The sequence below is a fragment of the Plectropomus leopardus genome, chromosome 9 (assembly GCF_026936395.1).
Source record: "Plectropomus leopardus strain MGB_pleo_1.0 chromosome 9, ASM2693639v1, whole genome shotgun sequence".
In the NCBI taxonomy this organism is placed as follows: Eukaryota; Metazoa; Chordata; class Actinopteri; order Perciformes; family Serranidae; genus Plectropomus; species Plectropomus leopardus.
The window spans coordinates 7,261,138-7,278,563 of record NC_142184.1 but is presented as its reverse complement, the minus strand read 5'-3'; the positions used below and the strand labels follow the sequence as shown (position 1 = coordinate 7,278,563).

The 17,426-nt window shown below is 42.0% G+C and overlaps 1 protein-coding gene across 2 annotated transcripts in view; it reads left to right on the top strand.

Annotated features, from left to right (window-relative positions):
• The window catches only part of plxna2 (plexin A2), a 281,745-nt gene that overhangs the window by 126,714 nt on the left and 137,605 nt on the right, over window positions 1–17,426 (top strand). For both annotated transcript variants that reach the window (XM_088081848.1, XM_088081847.1), the window contains exon 5: window positions 14,640–14,740. In XM_088081848.1, the coding sequence (XP_087937974.1) occupies window positions 14,640–14,740 (101 nt within the window). The remainder of the gene's footprint in view (window positions 1–14,639; window positions 14,741–17,426) is intronic.

The window sequence follows — 17,426 nt, the reverse complement described above, 5'->3', positions numbered from 1 at the left end:
TGATTTCTTCTCAAAACACATGAAGTAGGCGAGTAATGGCCCAAAAAATAACAAGAAATTAGTAAAATGTTAAAAAAAAAAAAAAAAAGAAAAAAAAAAATAAATTTAAAAAAAAAAATAAAATAAAAAATGTGGGGGGGGGGTATGTATATATATATATATATATATATATATATATATATATATATATATATATATATATTTCTAACAATTTTTAATTGTAAAATTCTTAAAAGAATAAATGTAGTAATCTCCATTACTCTCCCAACACCTAATTTTCCAATCATTTTCTTGTCACCTCTTACTAATTTATTTATTTATTTTTTATTTGCCACTTTGTGGACATTTCTCGCCAAGTTACTCATTGCTTTTTTGCCATCAAATTTTTCAGGTTTCCGGAGGTTTAAATGTTTGAGAAAGGCGTTGAAGTAGCACAACAAAACTGACGTTGATCCGGGTTCTAAAGGGTTAATAGTCTGCACAGCGTTCCTTTAAAGTTGGTTATTAGGAATTAAAAAAATGCAGCCATGGACTAACAAGGAGTAAGACGGTAAATAGCTTAAATTCAGATGTCTCGCCATGCGTTTGTTATTTTATGAACAACGTTTTTGATGTAAGTTATTAAACAGTGTTGGGAGCATTTTAAAGCTGTTGGCAGTGAGCATGTTAGTGGTCTGCAATATACACAGCAACACACACACACACTTTTTGGTCTAACCTATTCCCCTCCTCTCCTTGCCTAAAAAAAGAGGATTGAAGCTATACATAATTGATACACTCCTCGCTGTATCGACTGGTTGGATTTTTCATCCTCCTCACTGGTCGATTCCCTCACTCCATTATTTCTTCGCTCGCTCTCCCTCCACTGCCTCACATCCCCATGTGACTCCTCCCTCTGGTCTCTGAAACCTAAACACACACACAAACACACCTAAACCGAGATTAGGAGACAGCCTCATCTCCCTCCTCCACCTCCCCTGTTACCCAGTGCGCCACTTTGTCTTTAATCCATACAGTTGGCCATCAGTCTAGAGGACACATGCTGAAATTCAATGCTGTGTTGGTGCGAGTACGGCTGGTGTGTGTCCACATGCATGTCCATGAAAGGGGGGACTTTTATCCGTTTTTGCACAGGGGCTCTTTATGAGGTGGGTGGGGGATACTTAACACCCACAGCTGAGAGCACACTAATAAATTGCTTAAAATGTTTATGTAAAATGCACATTCAAAAAATTTCAAAACAAGTACTACTTTTTTTTATTTTTATGAACGATCTGCTGTGGTCTTTGAGATGCGTTAAAAAGGGGATCTCGAGTGTCCACCTGTGTAATTGTGTGCTAAACAGGGATGTCCCTGACTGAAGCCCGGTATACGCTGTGCATTTTTGGGTTGTGATCCTACGTCGCACAGTGAGAAAGGTTCAAGGTCTCGTGATCAAATACAGCCTGAGATAAAATTCTGCTGTTACGACCTACATCTACTAACTTTAAGCTCCTGTCCAAAATTTGGCACGCCATGATGTCCACATTCTCCTCCTCCATCTCTTCTTCATCCTTTTTTCAACACGCATAAATGCTACTAACGCGAGGGCTCGATTCATGTTTGTTTACATTTTTCTCTACTGCTACAGTAGCGTACATGGATGATGCACGCGGACAGTGTTTTGTGTGTGCGTATTGATGTCAATGGACGTATGTCGTAGCCTGCGATTCAATAGGCACCGTCATCGTCCAGTCTGCATACAGCAAACTTGATGTTTCACTCCATGTTGCACAGTGCAGCTTGCACCAAACTCATAAGATTTCTAAAATCTCATAGTCTGCAGGAGGCTTTCGAATTTCCATGGTGGAACCTGATTGGTCAAGTCTTGGCTATTGTCGATTTCATGTCAAATCACTGTTTTTTTTCTCATCGATCCATATGTCGTGTGACGTTGGCTTCCTTTTTTCCCACACCACACAAAAGAGCTGATTACAGTTTGACGTGGAATAATAATTTTATTTCATAACAACTGTTTCATCCAGCACAGACTGTGAATGAATGTGTGTGAACGAAATGGAGCAGTGACAGAAAGACACGTGGATAGTTCATGTCGTATAGTTCGATTTCTTAGTCTGTGAGCTTTTTGTGGTTGTGAATAGAGCTTTCAGACTTTTCATCAGAATCTGTTGCAAGTTAGCACAATGGCTTCGAAACTTTCAAACATCATTACAATTTCCAGAACAGGTTTGATTTTCTGCGTTTTTTCACATCCATCAAAAGCCTTTGAATGCATACATAACAAAACTGACTCAGTGTGCCAAAGCCACAAACAGCCCCCCTGTGGGGTCACCCCTAGTGCAAAAGGTATCATTTTGTGATATATCCTTTAGCTGATTAATGATTAATGTGTAAAAGCATGACTTTTTGAGCTTTTATGGACAGATGTTTGAGATGGATTGGATAATGGAAGCACAGGGCAACATAAGCATCCCCATCCCATTTTATATGCGTTCAATATTGCTGCTCTTTCACTGTAGTAATTCAGATGGAATTTTAGGAAAAGTCCAGCAGCAGATGTGTTTTATCCCATGCGCTCTTTTGGTGTTTTTGAACGAAATCCAACCAAATTAAACCAATTTTCTCAGGTTTCAGAGGCTTAACTGCTTTTGAAAGGCATCTGAACGCAGCACAAGAAAACTGATGTCAAGCCGGGTGTTAAAAGGTTAAACCACCAGGAGAAACTCATGAGCGCCACCTACAGAAACTGACATCCACAGCAAACCCTTAGAACAAGACACCAGGCCACATGAATTCCACCACAGACACCACAACAATCACCGTTCATCACAAGAAACGTCATGAAGAAAACATTTAACTGTATTATTACTGCTTTAGTTATGCAGTTATCGTTCCCGGGTCAGCGTTGACACATAATGGCCACTCAGCTCCCGGGTTCAAACTGCGGTCAGGAGCCGCACGCCTGACCTGCTCCTCGCCTTCTTTTCCTGCTTGGCAGTTTGTCTCCTACCAGTCTGTTACTTCTGATGAGCTGCCAGGGAGCAGGCCTGCCCAGGACGGAGGGGGTACGGGGGGGTTAAAGCCTGAATATGTGGTGTTGTTGTGCTACAGATGCTCTTTGGCATTGGGATTTGGAAGCAGCAGTTCTGCTTGATCAAACAGTGATAGCTAGATATCCACTATAGTATCAATTCAGGGAGTAAGTGTAGCAGCCGCTCCACCCCCACCCCCGTTTCATTCTGCCTTTAAACCCAGCCTGTGCGGTGTTGCTGTGTCTTGATGTTTTCAATTGACCCAAATCTAGGAGCTCAGGCCAAATCCAATAAACAGAATGAATGTGTGCGTCTCTTTGTGTGTTTTCCCTTTGTGCGGGTGAACAGACAGAAAGAAATAAGGATGAGACGATAAAGGTTAAAAGCTCCCATTTTCACACAAAATCATTTTTGGAGTATGCGAGATGGCTGTTTGTAGATGAGGCACGTTGTATCATTTCATTTCGCCGCAGCTTTTTCTCCCTCCCAGATTGAGCCTCTTAAAATCAATGAATAATATCTACCCTGAATGCTATCCGCTGTACTTTAAAATCAGTTATTCTGAAAACCACCCAGTATAAAAGGATCTGACCTTCGGAAAAACGTGCTAACGCACAATGGTAGCGTATCTCCCATTGAATTCTCCCAACTCCCATTTATCCAGAGCCCATCCTGCATTAGTGCTGTAGACTTTAATAAATGTTATACAGTAAGAAAAAAAATCAATATTGTGTATTTCTACACAAAACTTGTTTCTCTCAAACGACTTGTCAGGGAGCCCTCTGACATCTCTAACAAGAAGAACAACAAAAACAAGTTTTCTCAAAGCAATGCCTTCAAGCGCGGAGCAGAGCGGGAGATAGCAACATCTTCAGGGCAGTTTTTCTACGCACATGACGAGGGCGGGTTTATGTGCAGCCGTTGTTATGTGCACATGTGGTTATAATTAATTACTTTTACACGTTCGCTCTTGGAATGTGGGTTTTAAGCCGTCATCAGAGCTCCCAGCTGTTGTGGTGTCTTTGCACGGTCAGCTCAAGGCCTCTGAGGGATCAGCGCCTGGGAACCCCAGACAAGCGCGCTCACGCCCCCACTCTGTTGTTAATCAAGCCGGGTGTAATTGGTGTGAGTCTCGAGGCCTGATTATCCTCGGACCAGCCACAACACTTCAACAGAACCCCTCACCTCTCTGCTCAGGGCCAGCCAAGCTTCGGGTGGATATTGATGATTGGGTCGAATCACCGGCTAACCTCTGGCTGCAAATAAAAAAATACAGAGGAAAGTAGTTTACTCTCCTTTTCAATCTAATTTCCCTGAAGAACAAAGAACAAAGTAGAGCTGCACGATATAACATTTCAGCATTGCAATATGCACATGTGCAATAAGTCACATAGCTGGACTTTTGCACATCAAATCACAGGACCTGCTATGTCAAATATGGCAATTTAACCCAAACATGTTACAGCTACTGTATTTCCTTGTTTGAAACAAAATGAAAACTCGCACAGTTCTCCTCTGCCATGCTTAAGGCTGCATTTCATGAGTCATTCAACACGCCCTTGCTGACTTCTCCTCGACAAAGGCCCGCGGGGAATCCCCGTTGCCGTCATAAGTGTTGTTCCATTTGTGTAAAAAAAAAACCTGAAGTGAACTTAGTGAGATCAACCCTCGCAGATCTGAGGGAGCGAGTGAAGAAGTATGATCACCCCAGAGGTGTATATCATCTATGTTCAGGTAGCAGCAATGTACATAAAACAGGCTGCTTACCAGCGTAAGAGAAGATGAATAAATTGTAAAATAAATCAAATAATACAGATTACGTGAATGTTGCTGTCACACTGAACGACCTGCCGAACCCTGTTCAAACCCTTTTATGGGAAAAAATGAATCGTTGAATATTTATATGATGTTAATATACAAGAGAAGTCTGTCTTATTATCAAACGAAGCATGCAGTTGTCGACCACAACCTGAAAATGAGTGAGGAACAGGAGGGGGGAAACGCTGCTCATTTTAGGATGAGCAACATGCATTATTAATATGACGTGTTAGAACATTGGATTGATAACAGAGTATTAAATTAATACAATGATGTCATGATGAGTCAACCGGTGTATTAAACTACCTTATCTCCACCCCCCAAAATCAAAGTTACAATTACTTTTCAGCTTTTAATTAATATTAACGGATGCAGTAACCTTCAAAATCACAACAATTCTAGAATTAATAATTTACTTCCAAAAGTTATTCAACACGTCTTGTGAAAATTCCTGTATTTTCATATTGCAATTTATATCCCAGAAGAAAAAAAAATCACAATGTCAGTGTTTAGTGATATCGTTCAGCCCTAAAACAAAGCCAGAGGGGTAAGATGGCCTTTACTTTCCGCACAGAGTTGAGTTTTTGTTACTGTGAGAGAATGCTTTTCCTTGTGGGTGGATGTCAACAAGCTGGATGAGATGGCTCTGCCGCAGCACTACACAGCGGATTTGTTTGGGTCTTAGAAAGTACAGTGGGAGGATTTTGTGAGTTGAGGAAAAAAAGAGGACCAGTGAGAGGAGGAGAGATGTGGCTGCCGTCCTCAGGCAGAGCCTCAGTGGGATTACTGGAGCAGATTAAAGAGCGGACGGTCGGGGAAACGGCTCAGGCGTCCTTGTGTAGTTAGCCTGGACGCAGGAAACACTGGCTGCCGGGTCACTGTGGGACTGAGAGACTCAGGGGCATGTAGATTTCATTGGTTTTCATTCATTCAGCAGCAAGTATTTGCTCTGCTTTTGTGCCTTTGTCATTAAGCCGCCTCAAACACACACACACACACACATACACACCTCCTATGCTTTTCCTCTCTGTCTCTGCTGGAATGGGTATTGTGTTCATGATCGATGTGCCTCATTCCAGTGACGTGGTAGCCTGGCTAACTCTCATTAAAAATGGATAGGGTGTAGGGGAACCGCCAGTGTGTGTGTGTGTGTGTGTGTGTGTGTGTGTGTGTGTGTGTGTGTGTCTGTGCATGTTTAAGAGGAGGTGTAGGTGGCAGGAAGTCCCAGAGGTGCCAGCTGTTTACCGTGTACTGCTGAAGGTTTGGAGGGAGTGGTGGTGGATGTGGGGGTGTTCCTGAGGTCAGAGCCAGGCCTGTTGCCTTGGTAACAGCTTGCAAAATAGCTTCCTCTGAATTACTGGTGACGGTGGGATTTTTCTTTCTGCCGCTCTCTCCCTCTCGCTCAGCATGGCGAGGCACATCTGGCACCGCAGAGACGAGGTCTCATCAAAACACAAAGAAATGGGTCGTTTCCACTACGCTCCGTCCTCCTTTTATTCTTTTTTTTTTTTTCAGCCTTGCTTTTTTTGGGGGGGTCCTCTGTTACTCTGCTGCTCCGGTGCCCTCATCCATCACAGAGGTGCAGTGAGCATGGCTCGGTCTCAGGGCAGAAGGGCAGAGGAGCTGAAATGGAGCCACTATTCACAGGTGGCCAGAAATAACACTGGAAAATATGCACAGTTAGAGATTTATCCTCTAGCCTTTTTTTCTGTAAATTCGAGGAAGTCAGTAACGCGTTCATTATGCAATGCTCACACCTCTAGCTCTCTGTGACAATACTATCACCTCCCTGATTTTTGTTGTTGTCAAAATTGTTGTTCTGGAGACACAACTGCCACAAAAACAAGCTACATCCATTATTTATGAAAGTTACACAATGGAAGTTGTCATGTTGGTGGCACCAAACGGCAGCAAGAGGTGCCAGGTTGAATTTAGACAACTTCATTGCACAAAAATCATGTTGGGTTATATTAAAAAAAGGATGTTTTTTCCAGATCACTGTTTTTCTTTAATATTGTAATAAAGGGCGACAAGAAATTTGAATTTTTGTATTAAAATCTTGCCTAAATATGCATTGAGAAGTTTTCCACAGCTGGAAGGATTCATAAAACTGGGCTTTCTTTGCATTACAAAGACACAAATACTTTTTTAATTGGTTCTTAATGACCACAGAGAAAACAAAAAATGACAGACTGTGGCATTTGCTTTTACTCAAGATTTAAAAAAAAAAAAAACAACTAACACTACCATAATGCACTGCTATAAAAGCTATCACTGATGTGACGTTATGTAAGCTTTTCCATTTTGACACAGAAAACAGTACAGTGGCCAGCTGGTAACAAACAATCTTGAATTACAGCTAAACAGTACACTAAAATGCTTCTTAAAACATATTAGGCAAGAAAGAGGCAACGCAGTAACAGAATCTTTGTTTGTATATAATCAGCACTGCTTTAACTTTACAGTGTGATCTCACTATTATCAGCCTCCATTTTTCACAGGACAGGAACGTGTATGACACCTCCTGTTCCAAAACTCTTGTATTACACCTAAACAGTACACTAAAGTATCTTTATAAAAACATTTTAGGCAGGAAATAGTCAACACATTAACTGAATATTGATTTATAGTATCAGAACTATCTAATTTTACCATTTGATCTGAGGTATTTCAGCCACCAATTTCACAATACAACAATTTTCAAACTCTCATTTTACACCTAGACAGTGCACTTAAGTATGTTTAAGAAAACATTTTGTCGAGAAAAACGCAACGCAGTACCAGAATTTTGGTTTATATTTGATCAGCACTGTCTAGTTTTACAGTTTGGTCTGAGTTTGAGAGTGAGAGAGAAGAAAGCATCTCTTTGTGGCACAAAGATGTATCATTTGGCAATTTTCTTATTGTAAATGAGCAGGAAGATCTGGGTGCTGGCAAGATGAAGGAAGGTTTGCCACAATTCATTTACACATACTACCCACATTGTTATAATACAAAGCTGGTTGGATATCGGCAAAGTATCCCTTTAAGGCTGGTCTTAAATTCTACTGTAATGTCCAAATCCCCTGCTATAGGTTTCAGTGACAGAGAAGACACCCTTGCATTAGTGAAGGCTCTGCAATGATAATGGAGGCTGAAGCCTTTTCAGCTTGAGCCTTTGAAAGAGAGGAAGCTGTTGTTTTAACCCGCGGCTGTCAGTCAGTCACCCGGGCTGCTCCAGTATGCGACTCCACTGTAGCCTCTCTGGTTGAATAACCCCCCGCTAAGGTCATCTTAAGCAGGAATTTTATTAGCATTCATTTACCAGAGCGCGGTACCTCTCACCGACAACACTTCGTCTACCTCAGGTCAGCTGTGGATGTGTTCTCCACTCTTAGAAATAACGGTTCCAAAAGGGTTCACCCTGAAGTGCTGATGTTCTACCCAGAACTTGCTTCCAAATAACCCTTTTTTGAATAAAGGGTTTTTCAAGGATTCTTTGTAGGACTAGTTCTTTTAAGCACTAAAACCATCATTAGTGGGAGAGAGAGTTATGGGTAATGTAGTCAACTACTAATTTTAGAGGCCTCCTTTGAATATGAAATGGATCTTGTTATAACCCCCTAGGTGAGTTTAATAGGAAACCTTTGGAATATGAATAGGTTCTCAGTAGATCCTCCTTGCTGGGTTCTAGCATGAACCCTTCAGTATGTACAGGTTTTTGATAGAGCACAGCCTAGATGGCCTCTGGGTGAAACCTTTGGAATATAAAAAGTTCTTGGCAGAACCTCCTGGATGGGTTCTTGTAAAACCCTTAGAAGACGGTAAGGTTCTGAATTGAACGCCCAGAGAGGGTTCTATTATACCATATAATTGTTTTCTGTAGAACCTCTCATAGGGGGTTGAGGGTGGAACCTTTAATAGGTGGTTTTAGGTATTCCTCTTTATGTTGGTTTCCTGGTAGATCCGTTTAAAAGGGTTCCAATTGAAACTGTAATAAAAGTTTCTAGAAGGAAACAAAACGAGTTCTCCCACAGTAACAAGCAGCAGAACCCTAAATGGTTCTAGTTAACACCTTTATTCATAAGAGTGTTGAGGAACAGACAGAGACAGGCGAGAGAGAGGCAATATCAGATTGTGCGCTTCTTTGTCTGCTTTGAAAACGCAAGAGCAACAATCTGCACATCCGTTATGGCGCTGTGCATGTGTGCCTACAAACACACACACACACACACACACACACACACACACACACACACACACAGTGGGAGAAGGGGCTTCATTGTGCAGCCCTGCTGTGTTGAGTGACTGTAGCGTGTGCTGGGCAACAGCTGCTGTGATCCCCCCCTCACCCCGTCCCCCCTCACCTCCAGTGGCCCATGCTGGTCTAAACATCAATGCACACACACACACACACACACACACACAGTATATACAGCACAATAATACACACTTTATATCTTATTCTGCGCTTTTTGAGCCCTCAGGTGTTTGTTTTCCTGTTTACCTCGCTCCCCTTCTTCCATTTTACCCTCCTACCTTTTTGTGTGTTTCAGTGTGTGTCAGTGTGTGTCAGCTGACAGCAGGGCTGTATCTGTCTGTCTGTCTGTCTTTAGACACCGCTCCATAAGGGACACCCCCACCCCCCCTTCCTCCACCACTACTCCCTGACTTTCCCCCGCTGACAGCTGTCTCCACACTGTAACCCTTTCATGGAGCCGGGCCTCTGTGAAAGTTACACTATAAAGTTTCACCAGCCTCGCACATGTTTCGTGAAGGATCTGAAGGCTTTTTTTGGGTTAAGAGGGATTCAGAGACTTTGAGATACACACAGAGACAGAGTTGACTGTTTCCACCAGCCAAGTCTCGTTCCTGGTGGGCTTGTTTGTCATCAGTCGCAGCTTCTGCTGCTGATGTGACCCCGTCTGCAGCTCATTACAGCATGCCACCTGTTTGTCCCGAAGCTAGGCGAGTACACGCACACACAAATAGAGTTTGTTGAGGTGACAGGGGGTTAATCTAACAGGAGTGTCCATGGCGGCGCTGCCACACAGTGCAGGGACTATCAACGTCCCACCGTGTCAATGGCTTTCTTTGTCCCATGTGGGCCCCGTCTTTCTGTTGCCGCAGGGTTTGGGACCAGGCAGACAGGTGGACGGTTATTGAGCTTTTGAGGAGCAGAGACAAAACAAAGAAAGAAAATACAGGCTGGAGTGTATAGCTCCGAGTTTTCACAGTGACAGTTCTGCAGACTGCAGCTTTTCATGGGCTGTGCAATTGCGGGCACATGCTACAAATTTTGCTGTCAGCTGCTTTTTTTAATTTGATACATTGTAATAAAGAAAAGCTTTTGATGGACAGCCAGCTGTTATCTCCTCCTCGCTGACAGTTAATTCCAGCCCCGTGGTGCTAACGGCAATTAATATCACCCAGTTGTGGACGATTTGCACAGGGTTCGAGAAACACTTAAAAAGGTGTTATTTGCACCCTTCATTCACTCCCACACATTTTGCAGACGAGCCACTTATTAGGCATTGATCTGAGCCTGAGGTTTGGAGCTGAACAGGGCACACGCTGTCAGAGTGTGCTGTCATTATCCAACAAGGCGATTGCCAGGAAATTGAAAGACGGACAGGAGTGAAAATTAATCTGTATCAGACTCTGGATTTCAGACTTTTTGTGCCTCTGTTAATTATGCTGCGCAGAGTTGCAGTATGTGTCTACGTGTACTTTTGTTGACGCTGAAATGCTGGTGTGACCGTGGGGCATCACCTCGGGACACCTACAGGGATAGTTGATCATTTGGTTTGCTGTATGTATATTTTTGACCCGGCAGATTTGGTCATATTTCCACAAGATCCATAATAAATTCATAAAAGACCAAAAATTGATGATTTATTTTTTATTTTAACAAAGTAGTATGTGCTTCAATTCGGATTTTAGGATATTTCTTGGATTTTAGGACATTTCTAGGATTTTCGGACATTTCTGGGATTTCAGGACATTTGTAGGATTTTGGGACATTTCTTGGATTTTAAGATGTTTCTGGGATTTAAGAAAATGTCTAGGATTTTAGGGTTGTTTTTTTTTAGGATTTTAGGACATTTGAAGTTTAGCTAGGACCTCTATCACAGTCTTTTTTTTTAGAAACAAGTCTCTATTTGATGTTGTTAAATGCACTCTGGCACCTCATGTGTACCTTGTCGGGGGCCAGATTTGGAGCTGCAGGCCCCAAGTTAAGGTCACTGCTTTAAAGTAAAGCAGAAAAAATACTCTAAATGGAACATAAAACTAAACTGATACTGTTTTCTTTTAAAGGCTGAATATTTTTTTAGGTGGCTAAAATGCATTTTGTTGCTGACCCCTCCACAACAGTACATTGCTTAGCTTCTGTGTCAGACTTTTGCCTGCTTCTCCAAACTGGGGGCCTGCCAAGTGACATCTACTGTTTGTAATTCACTGTTTACCCATAAGTACCACAAACAACCCCACTTCCAAAAAAGTGAACTATCCCTTTAAGGACACATGCACTGACCTCCAGATCACGCAGACCTCTGCTCTGCACAAACAGACTGAAGGCCATGTGGCTGAGCAGAACTTTGTCTGGCAGACAAACACACACACACTTATATATAACTGACAGACGGATGAGTGCATGTTACGTCGCAGCTGAAAACAGTCCCAGTCTGCGGATCACAGCACAACTCAGCTGACACACACTCAGTAGCTGGCTCGCTGAGGAGATGTGTGATTTGATTCTTAGTGCTTCTCCACTGTGCTGCGCTCACATATGTACATTTTCAGCCTTTGCATTTGTGTAAGTTTAATGTCAATCACATGAGCACGTAGGCACAAGGATGTTTATTCAAATGATTGTAGTCCAACGACCCTGTGTGGATTAGCGTGGATTCGTGGGTGTGGAGTGTGTTTGCTTTGCGCTGAAAGTGCTTATTCAAATTCTTTGCTGTTGACACTTTCAACATGTTTAGCTTTGAAATACCAATTTTCTACTCCATTCATTCATACATTAAAAAAAAAACAACTTAGAGGACAGCATTAATAATTACTTTTCAGTTTTGCAGTTATGCTGCAGTCATCTTATTTGTTTAATAAACTTTATCTTAAACAAGCTTTGGGGAAAAGTTACCCCCAGTGTGCTTTTTTATTAAGTTCTGCTGCAGTTATACTTTTCTAATAAAGTTGAAACTGACACTAGGCGCTGAAAAATTGGCCCGTCATTCTTAATAATGTTTCATTCTGCATTTTTGTAATGGACCTGAGAAAAGCGTCTGTCACTGCTGCTCCATGTGTAGGTGTGTTTGTTCAGGCTCTACCCAGGTGGACAGATGTCCTGCTGTGGACAAGAGTCCATTGATGGCAGAGAAACAGCTTTCTCTGGCCAACTGATCCCACCTGCTCTCTGCTGTGTCTCTGGCTTATGATAAAGGCAACAGTTGCCTGGGCAGTTGACATCTCGCATGTTGACATACAGGGGCACAAGTGCACTCAGACAGTTAAGGCACATGATCCCAGACATCGGGTCCACATTAAACATTAACATTGTTGTAATGCTGCAGGGGGAGGAATCATGTACATGATATATAGTAACAGCATTATTGTGTTTAAATGCTGCATTTTAATGATTAGGTTCACTTTTTAAATTTTTTTTTAGCTCTTTAAAACTCAAGCAAATTGGCTTGATTTCTTTCAAAAACATGAAAAGAAGTGACAAGGAAATTCCTTGAAATGTAGAAAAATGAAAATGGTTAATAAATAAATATGCATAAAATAGTTAATGATAATAATAATTTTGAATATATTTTTAAATCTAGTTTTGTTGACATTTTCCCCATTTTTATTGTGATTAATTCATTTTTTTTTCTTTTCTCTCTCTTTTTAAAAACTAATTTTCGGGTAATTTCCTTGTCACCTTTTCCTAATTTCTTGCAATTTGTGGGACATCTCTTGCCAAGTTGCTCATTGGTTCCTCAAAACAGTTTGATCAGGTTTCAGAGGTTTGAATGCATGTGAAAAGTGTTTGAACGCAGCACAAGAAAAGTGATAGTTCAGGGTTTCAAATGGTTAATAGTCAAGATCAATACAAAAAATATGTGCGATTCAAATCAGTGAGATAAAAAATGAACCATGATGCTCTTCTTGATCAGAGGAGGGTTTAATCTACTTTGACTTTGCTTGCTCGCCATCCCACTCTGTGTTCAACGTCCCACCTCATGTCTGCGACTAGTGACAACTCGCCAACGTAAATAAGATAAAGCAAAGGCTCTGCGACATGCCATATTGAAAAAGAAGATGCACCCTTCAGTTTCAAATAGGAAGTGTGGCGGCATTTGACCTTCCTGTAGTCAGAAAGTAATAAAGGCGAGAAGATAACAAAAAAGACAAAAACAGTCTGCAAAAACATTGCAAGAGGGTGTTGAACTACGCAAAAAGTACAATTAGCATGATGCAGCATGTTAGTCGGCTTCATGGTGAGGAGCTCCGGTCAGCCCCGCCTACGCACGTGACTCCTTAAGGACGACTACAAAGCCAAACCACAAGCACATTTGCAACCCTGCTCGCCCAAACGAGTACATGAGCCAAAGAGAGAGCCCAAATTATCACCTACGAGTGGGAAATGGCCAACTTAGTTCTTCAAACTCGCCCTCTCTGCTTTCCCCTCTGGCAAAAGCATACCTTCCCACACAGCCACCTCTAGGGGTGGCCAGAGGGGGCCACGGCCACCATGATATAATCGCTGGCGCCTCTGCACAAAAATAATTAATAATTGGAGGCCTCTATTTTTACTCTGCACTTAGCCCCAGGCTAAGTTAGCTGTTAGCCTGGGGCTAAGTGAGCAGTTAGCCTCGGGCTAAGAAAGCTCTCACACTGACACGTTGTGGGCTAACTCAGATTTTAGCCCGGGGCTCGCTGCCCCTGCTCTGGAGGAGGGTTAGCCTCGTGTTTACAGGCTTATCCCCTGAAAATTGATTAAATGTGGGGCTAAAAGTTGCCAGAATGAAACGGTGCTAATTGAATTTGCATCACCTTTTTGTTGTCTAATCACGACTCCCTTGTCACCTCATCAGTGTGGGCACGCTTTCTGATTACATTGTGTAACTAACAGAAACTAGAAGTAACTAGCACGCTAGCTAACTTAAAGGATTACTTTAGGAATACAAATTTGCCTTTTGTAAACCAGTAAGTCATGCCTTCTTGAATTTGTGAAGAAAACTTTGTCTTTCTTGTTTGTCTTCAGGGGAAACAGCGAATACATTGATTTAATGAATAATAAAACTGATAAATTGATTGACTGAAAATGATAAATTGCAAGATTTAAGCAAAATCGTATGTGTTTAGGAGGTACTGAGAATACAACTGGATAAATGACGCTTGCATTACACTGCACGAGCTGTGTGAGAGTTTGTAAATGGATATTTTGTGTGGTGTTTTTAAACGCGTGAGGGCCTATTTCCAGTAAATGTTTTGTTTCTTACAGACAATGTACTCCTTCAAATTAAAACTATATATTTGCCTTTAGGAAAACCAGCATATTTGAGGAATAATGAATCACCTAACACATGTATTCACAGCCCCACGACACGTTAAAATAGGACTGCAACTCTAAATGTTACTAGTATTAACCCATGCACATCTGAGTATTAGTTGCATTAACTGTAAAAATGAGAAATATTTTCCTAACTCTCATATTGACACAGTTTTCAACTACCCTGTACACTTTAACAGCACAACAGAAGTCCTGATTTTTTTTTTTTGCTGCACTCTGACCTTGACCCTTTCATGTTCTTTCAGGTTACCCAAGTCCCTATCGAGTCATGTGAGCAGTACGGGACCTGCGGAGAGTGTTTGAGCTCTGGGGACCCTCACTGTGGTTGGTGTGTCCTGCACAATATGTGAGTATCCCTCAATCATCATCCAGTCTGCTTACAGATACTTTACATACAATTTTTGTTGGACATTTTCCAAAATGACCCTCAGTTTCATGCACAAGGGCATTTTTCCTTCCATTTATCTCCTGTCAAATAGAGTTTCAGGATCGGCGACTGTCTGTCTGTCGGTCTGGATAGTTGTTCCTCTGCTGGTTTGGAGCTGTTTGCCTCATACTGACTGCTGCCGTGTTCTGACATGACTTGATATTAACAGGAAATGACACCGTTCAGTCAGCATATGACATACTGGAATTTGAAGACAGACAAAAACAAACCAAAGAGACTCATTATTTGACCAGTTCTCCTACATGGAGTTATTATATGTGCAATTTACCATGCCTCTGCTTGTTGAATGGACATCTGGTGAAGCGTGACTGTATTTGTTGTCCATGCAAGTTAGTGGATTTTTTACCTCCCACTGTAACAACAGCAGCCAGAGGAACAAGCATAGAGGCCATGAGTGACACCTGCTGGAGCTGAAACATTACTGCAACAGAACTAACTCACAGAAAGGAAGGAAAAACAGACAGAAAATAGCTTGAAAAACATGTATATTTATTGTATTTTGGGTATGAGTCATTCACTGCAACGTTCATCCTTAAACAGAGCTGACAGTAGTTAGAAGAAATGATGGAGAGGGTATATTCGGGACTCATGATGAATGCAGCTCACTGCTAAAGAAGCTGAAAGACACTCTGCTCTGTCTCCGTCTCTCCCTCTTTGTTTCTTAAGCACACACACACACACACACACTCTCATCAGTCTGGGCTTCTTCTTCTTCTTAGCTCTGTCTTGAATTCCCCACTTACAGCCCCTCCTAAATGCAGCCCCTCTCTCTAAAGGTATAGCTGAATATTTGTGTGTGTCAGAGCCCCGCTGCAATCATCATTATCGTGATGGCGGCCCCTGCAAAGTGCACTTAAAGTAATTTACATCACTCCAAAGCTAGGACAGGACAAATAATTGCCTAGCGACAAGGTAATTCAGCATGTGCCATGTGGAGGTGCGGGAGGGGCTGGCTAAAGCTCTGTATTCTCTGCAGCCTGCGTGCCTTCACACAGGGATCATTTACCACAACATTAGCCTCCGTGCTAGGCTGTTAATCATATGCTTTTGTGTAGGTGTGGTAGGGAATGGAATAATTCAGGTTAGTGGGAATTTGAATCTGCAGCGTGTAAGGCGTGCTGATGCTTAAAGGTGATTGGTTTTTTAAGCTGTTCTGGTAAAAGCAGCTGTGAGGAGAGAACAGCTGTTTGGTGTGTAAATGCCTCCATGAGTTTGTGTGTGCCCGAGGGTGTGCGTGCACGTGGGTTCGATTTTTGTGTACATGCACAAACACTTGTGTGGACCGCTGTACTGTACCGTGGGGAGAAAAGGTCAGCACCCCGATTCACGTCAGATCAGCCATCTGTTCTCTGAGCGCAGCGGACCCTCGTGCCACCTGTCTCTGGCCCTAATACCCCTTTCTCTGTCCTGACCCTGCAAGGAGCGTGGCGGGACCCCTGTCAGCGCCGGCTGAGTTACCGCAGGGAGGAGAAGTTAAAGGAAGAATAGTTTGGCTGCTCTTGCTGTTGCTCCTGTGGACATTAATGTGCATTTTCAATTTTGAGAGGGAATGCCAAAAAATAAATGATAAAAAATAAAGAAATAATGAATGCAAAATAAATTTCAACACTTGGCAGAGGTGGAAAGTTGGCACATCGAAAAGAAAAGATGCAGTATCGATCAACCACAACATGTTTTTTTAAATGTACCTTGACATTTCAGTACCACATTGAACTTCCTCTGCTGTAGACAGGCCCTCCAGAATATTTCAGGCTTTTTGGCAGTTTTTGCAGCCTAAAATGCCAGATTTCACGGCAGTTTTTCTAAAAAACTGCGATGTGTGTTTCAATGTTTTTAGGTGTTTTTTTTTTTCTTTTGCAATGAAATTGTGGCAGCAAATGAAAATTGCAAATTGATTTGTTTGTTTTTGTGTAATTCTTCATAAAACGAAGGCAACAAGTTTCTGTGAGAATAAAATTGCAGTGTATCGACTCCAGACTTGTCAAATACCAACGTCAGTGGCCTACATGTCCAAATATGATGCTCAAGGTTCCCCTCTTGTGTCGGTTTTGGATGCTTCATGGCTCTCCACCAAAAAATTAAATTTTTAAAAAACAAAAAGCATTTAAAGAGCTGGGATGTGCTTAGTTGCAACATCTTTGGTTTAAACCCAGATGGTGGCCTTTGTTGCATTTCACCTCCTTCTTTACAACAATGTCTGATGAAAACATCTCAGATCAGAAAAGACTGATTTCATTCACTGCAAAAAAAAATCTCATCATGCCAACTTATGTGGGAAGCGGCAATGAAATGCGCTGATGCGTCTGAGTTGCAGGTGCTCAATTAATTATGTAATCCTGTCAAGTCCTCTTCAACTGCTTACAAGATAGTTGATGGAAAGAGCCAATTATTCACCCGCAAGTTCAGAAATTTGCACAGTAATGGAAACACAACTAATGAGTTAACAAAGTAAAATCAGATAAAACCTGTGACTCCGAAGCGTTAGTTAGACTGCGTTGGAAGGAAGGAAGTATCTGTCAGATTCTGCTGTGGAAAAGCAGCTGCACCCTTCTGGTGAAGAGCTCCCCTCATCCCACACCCCCAA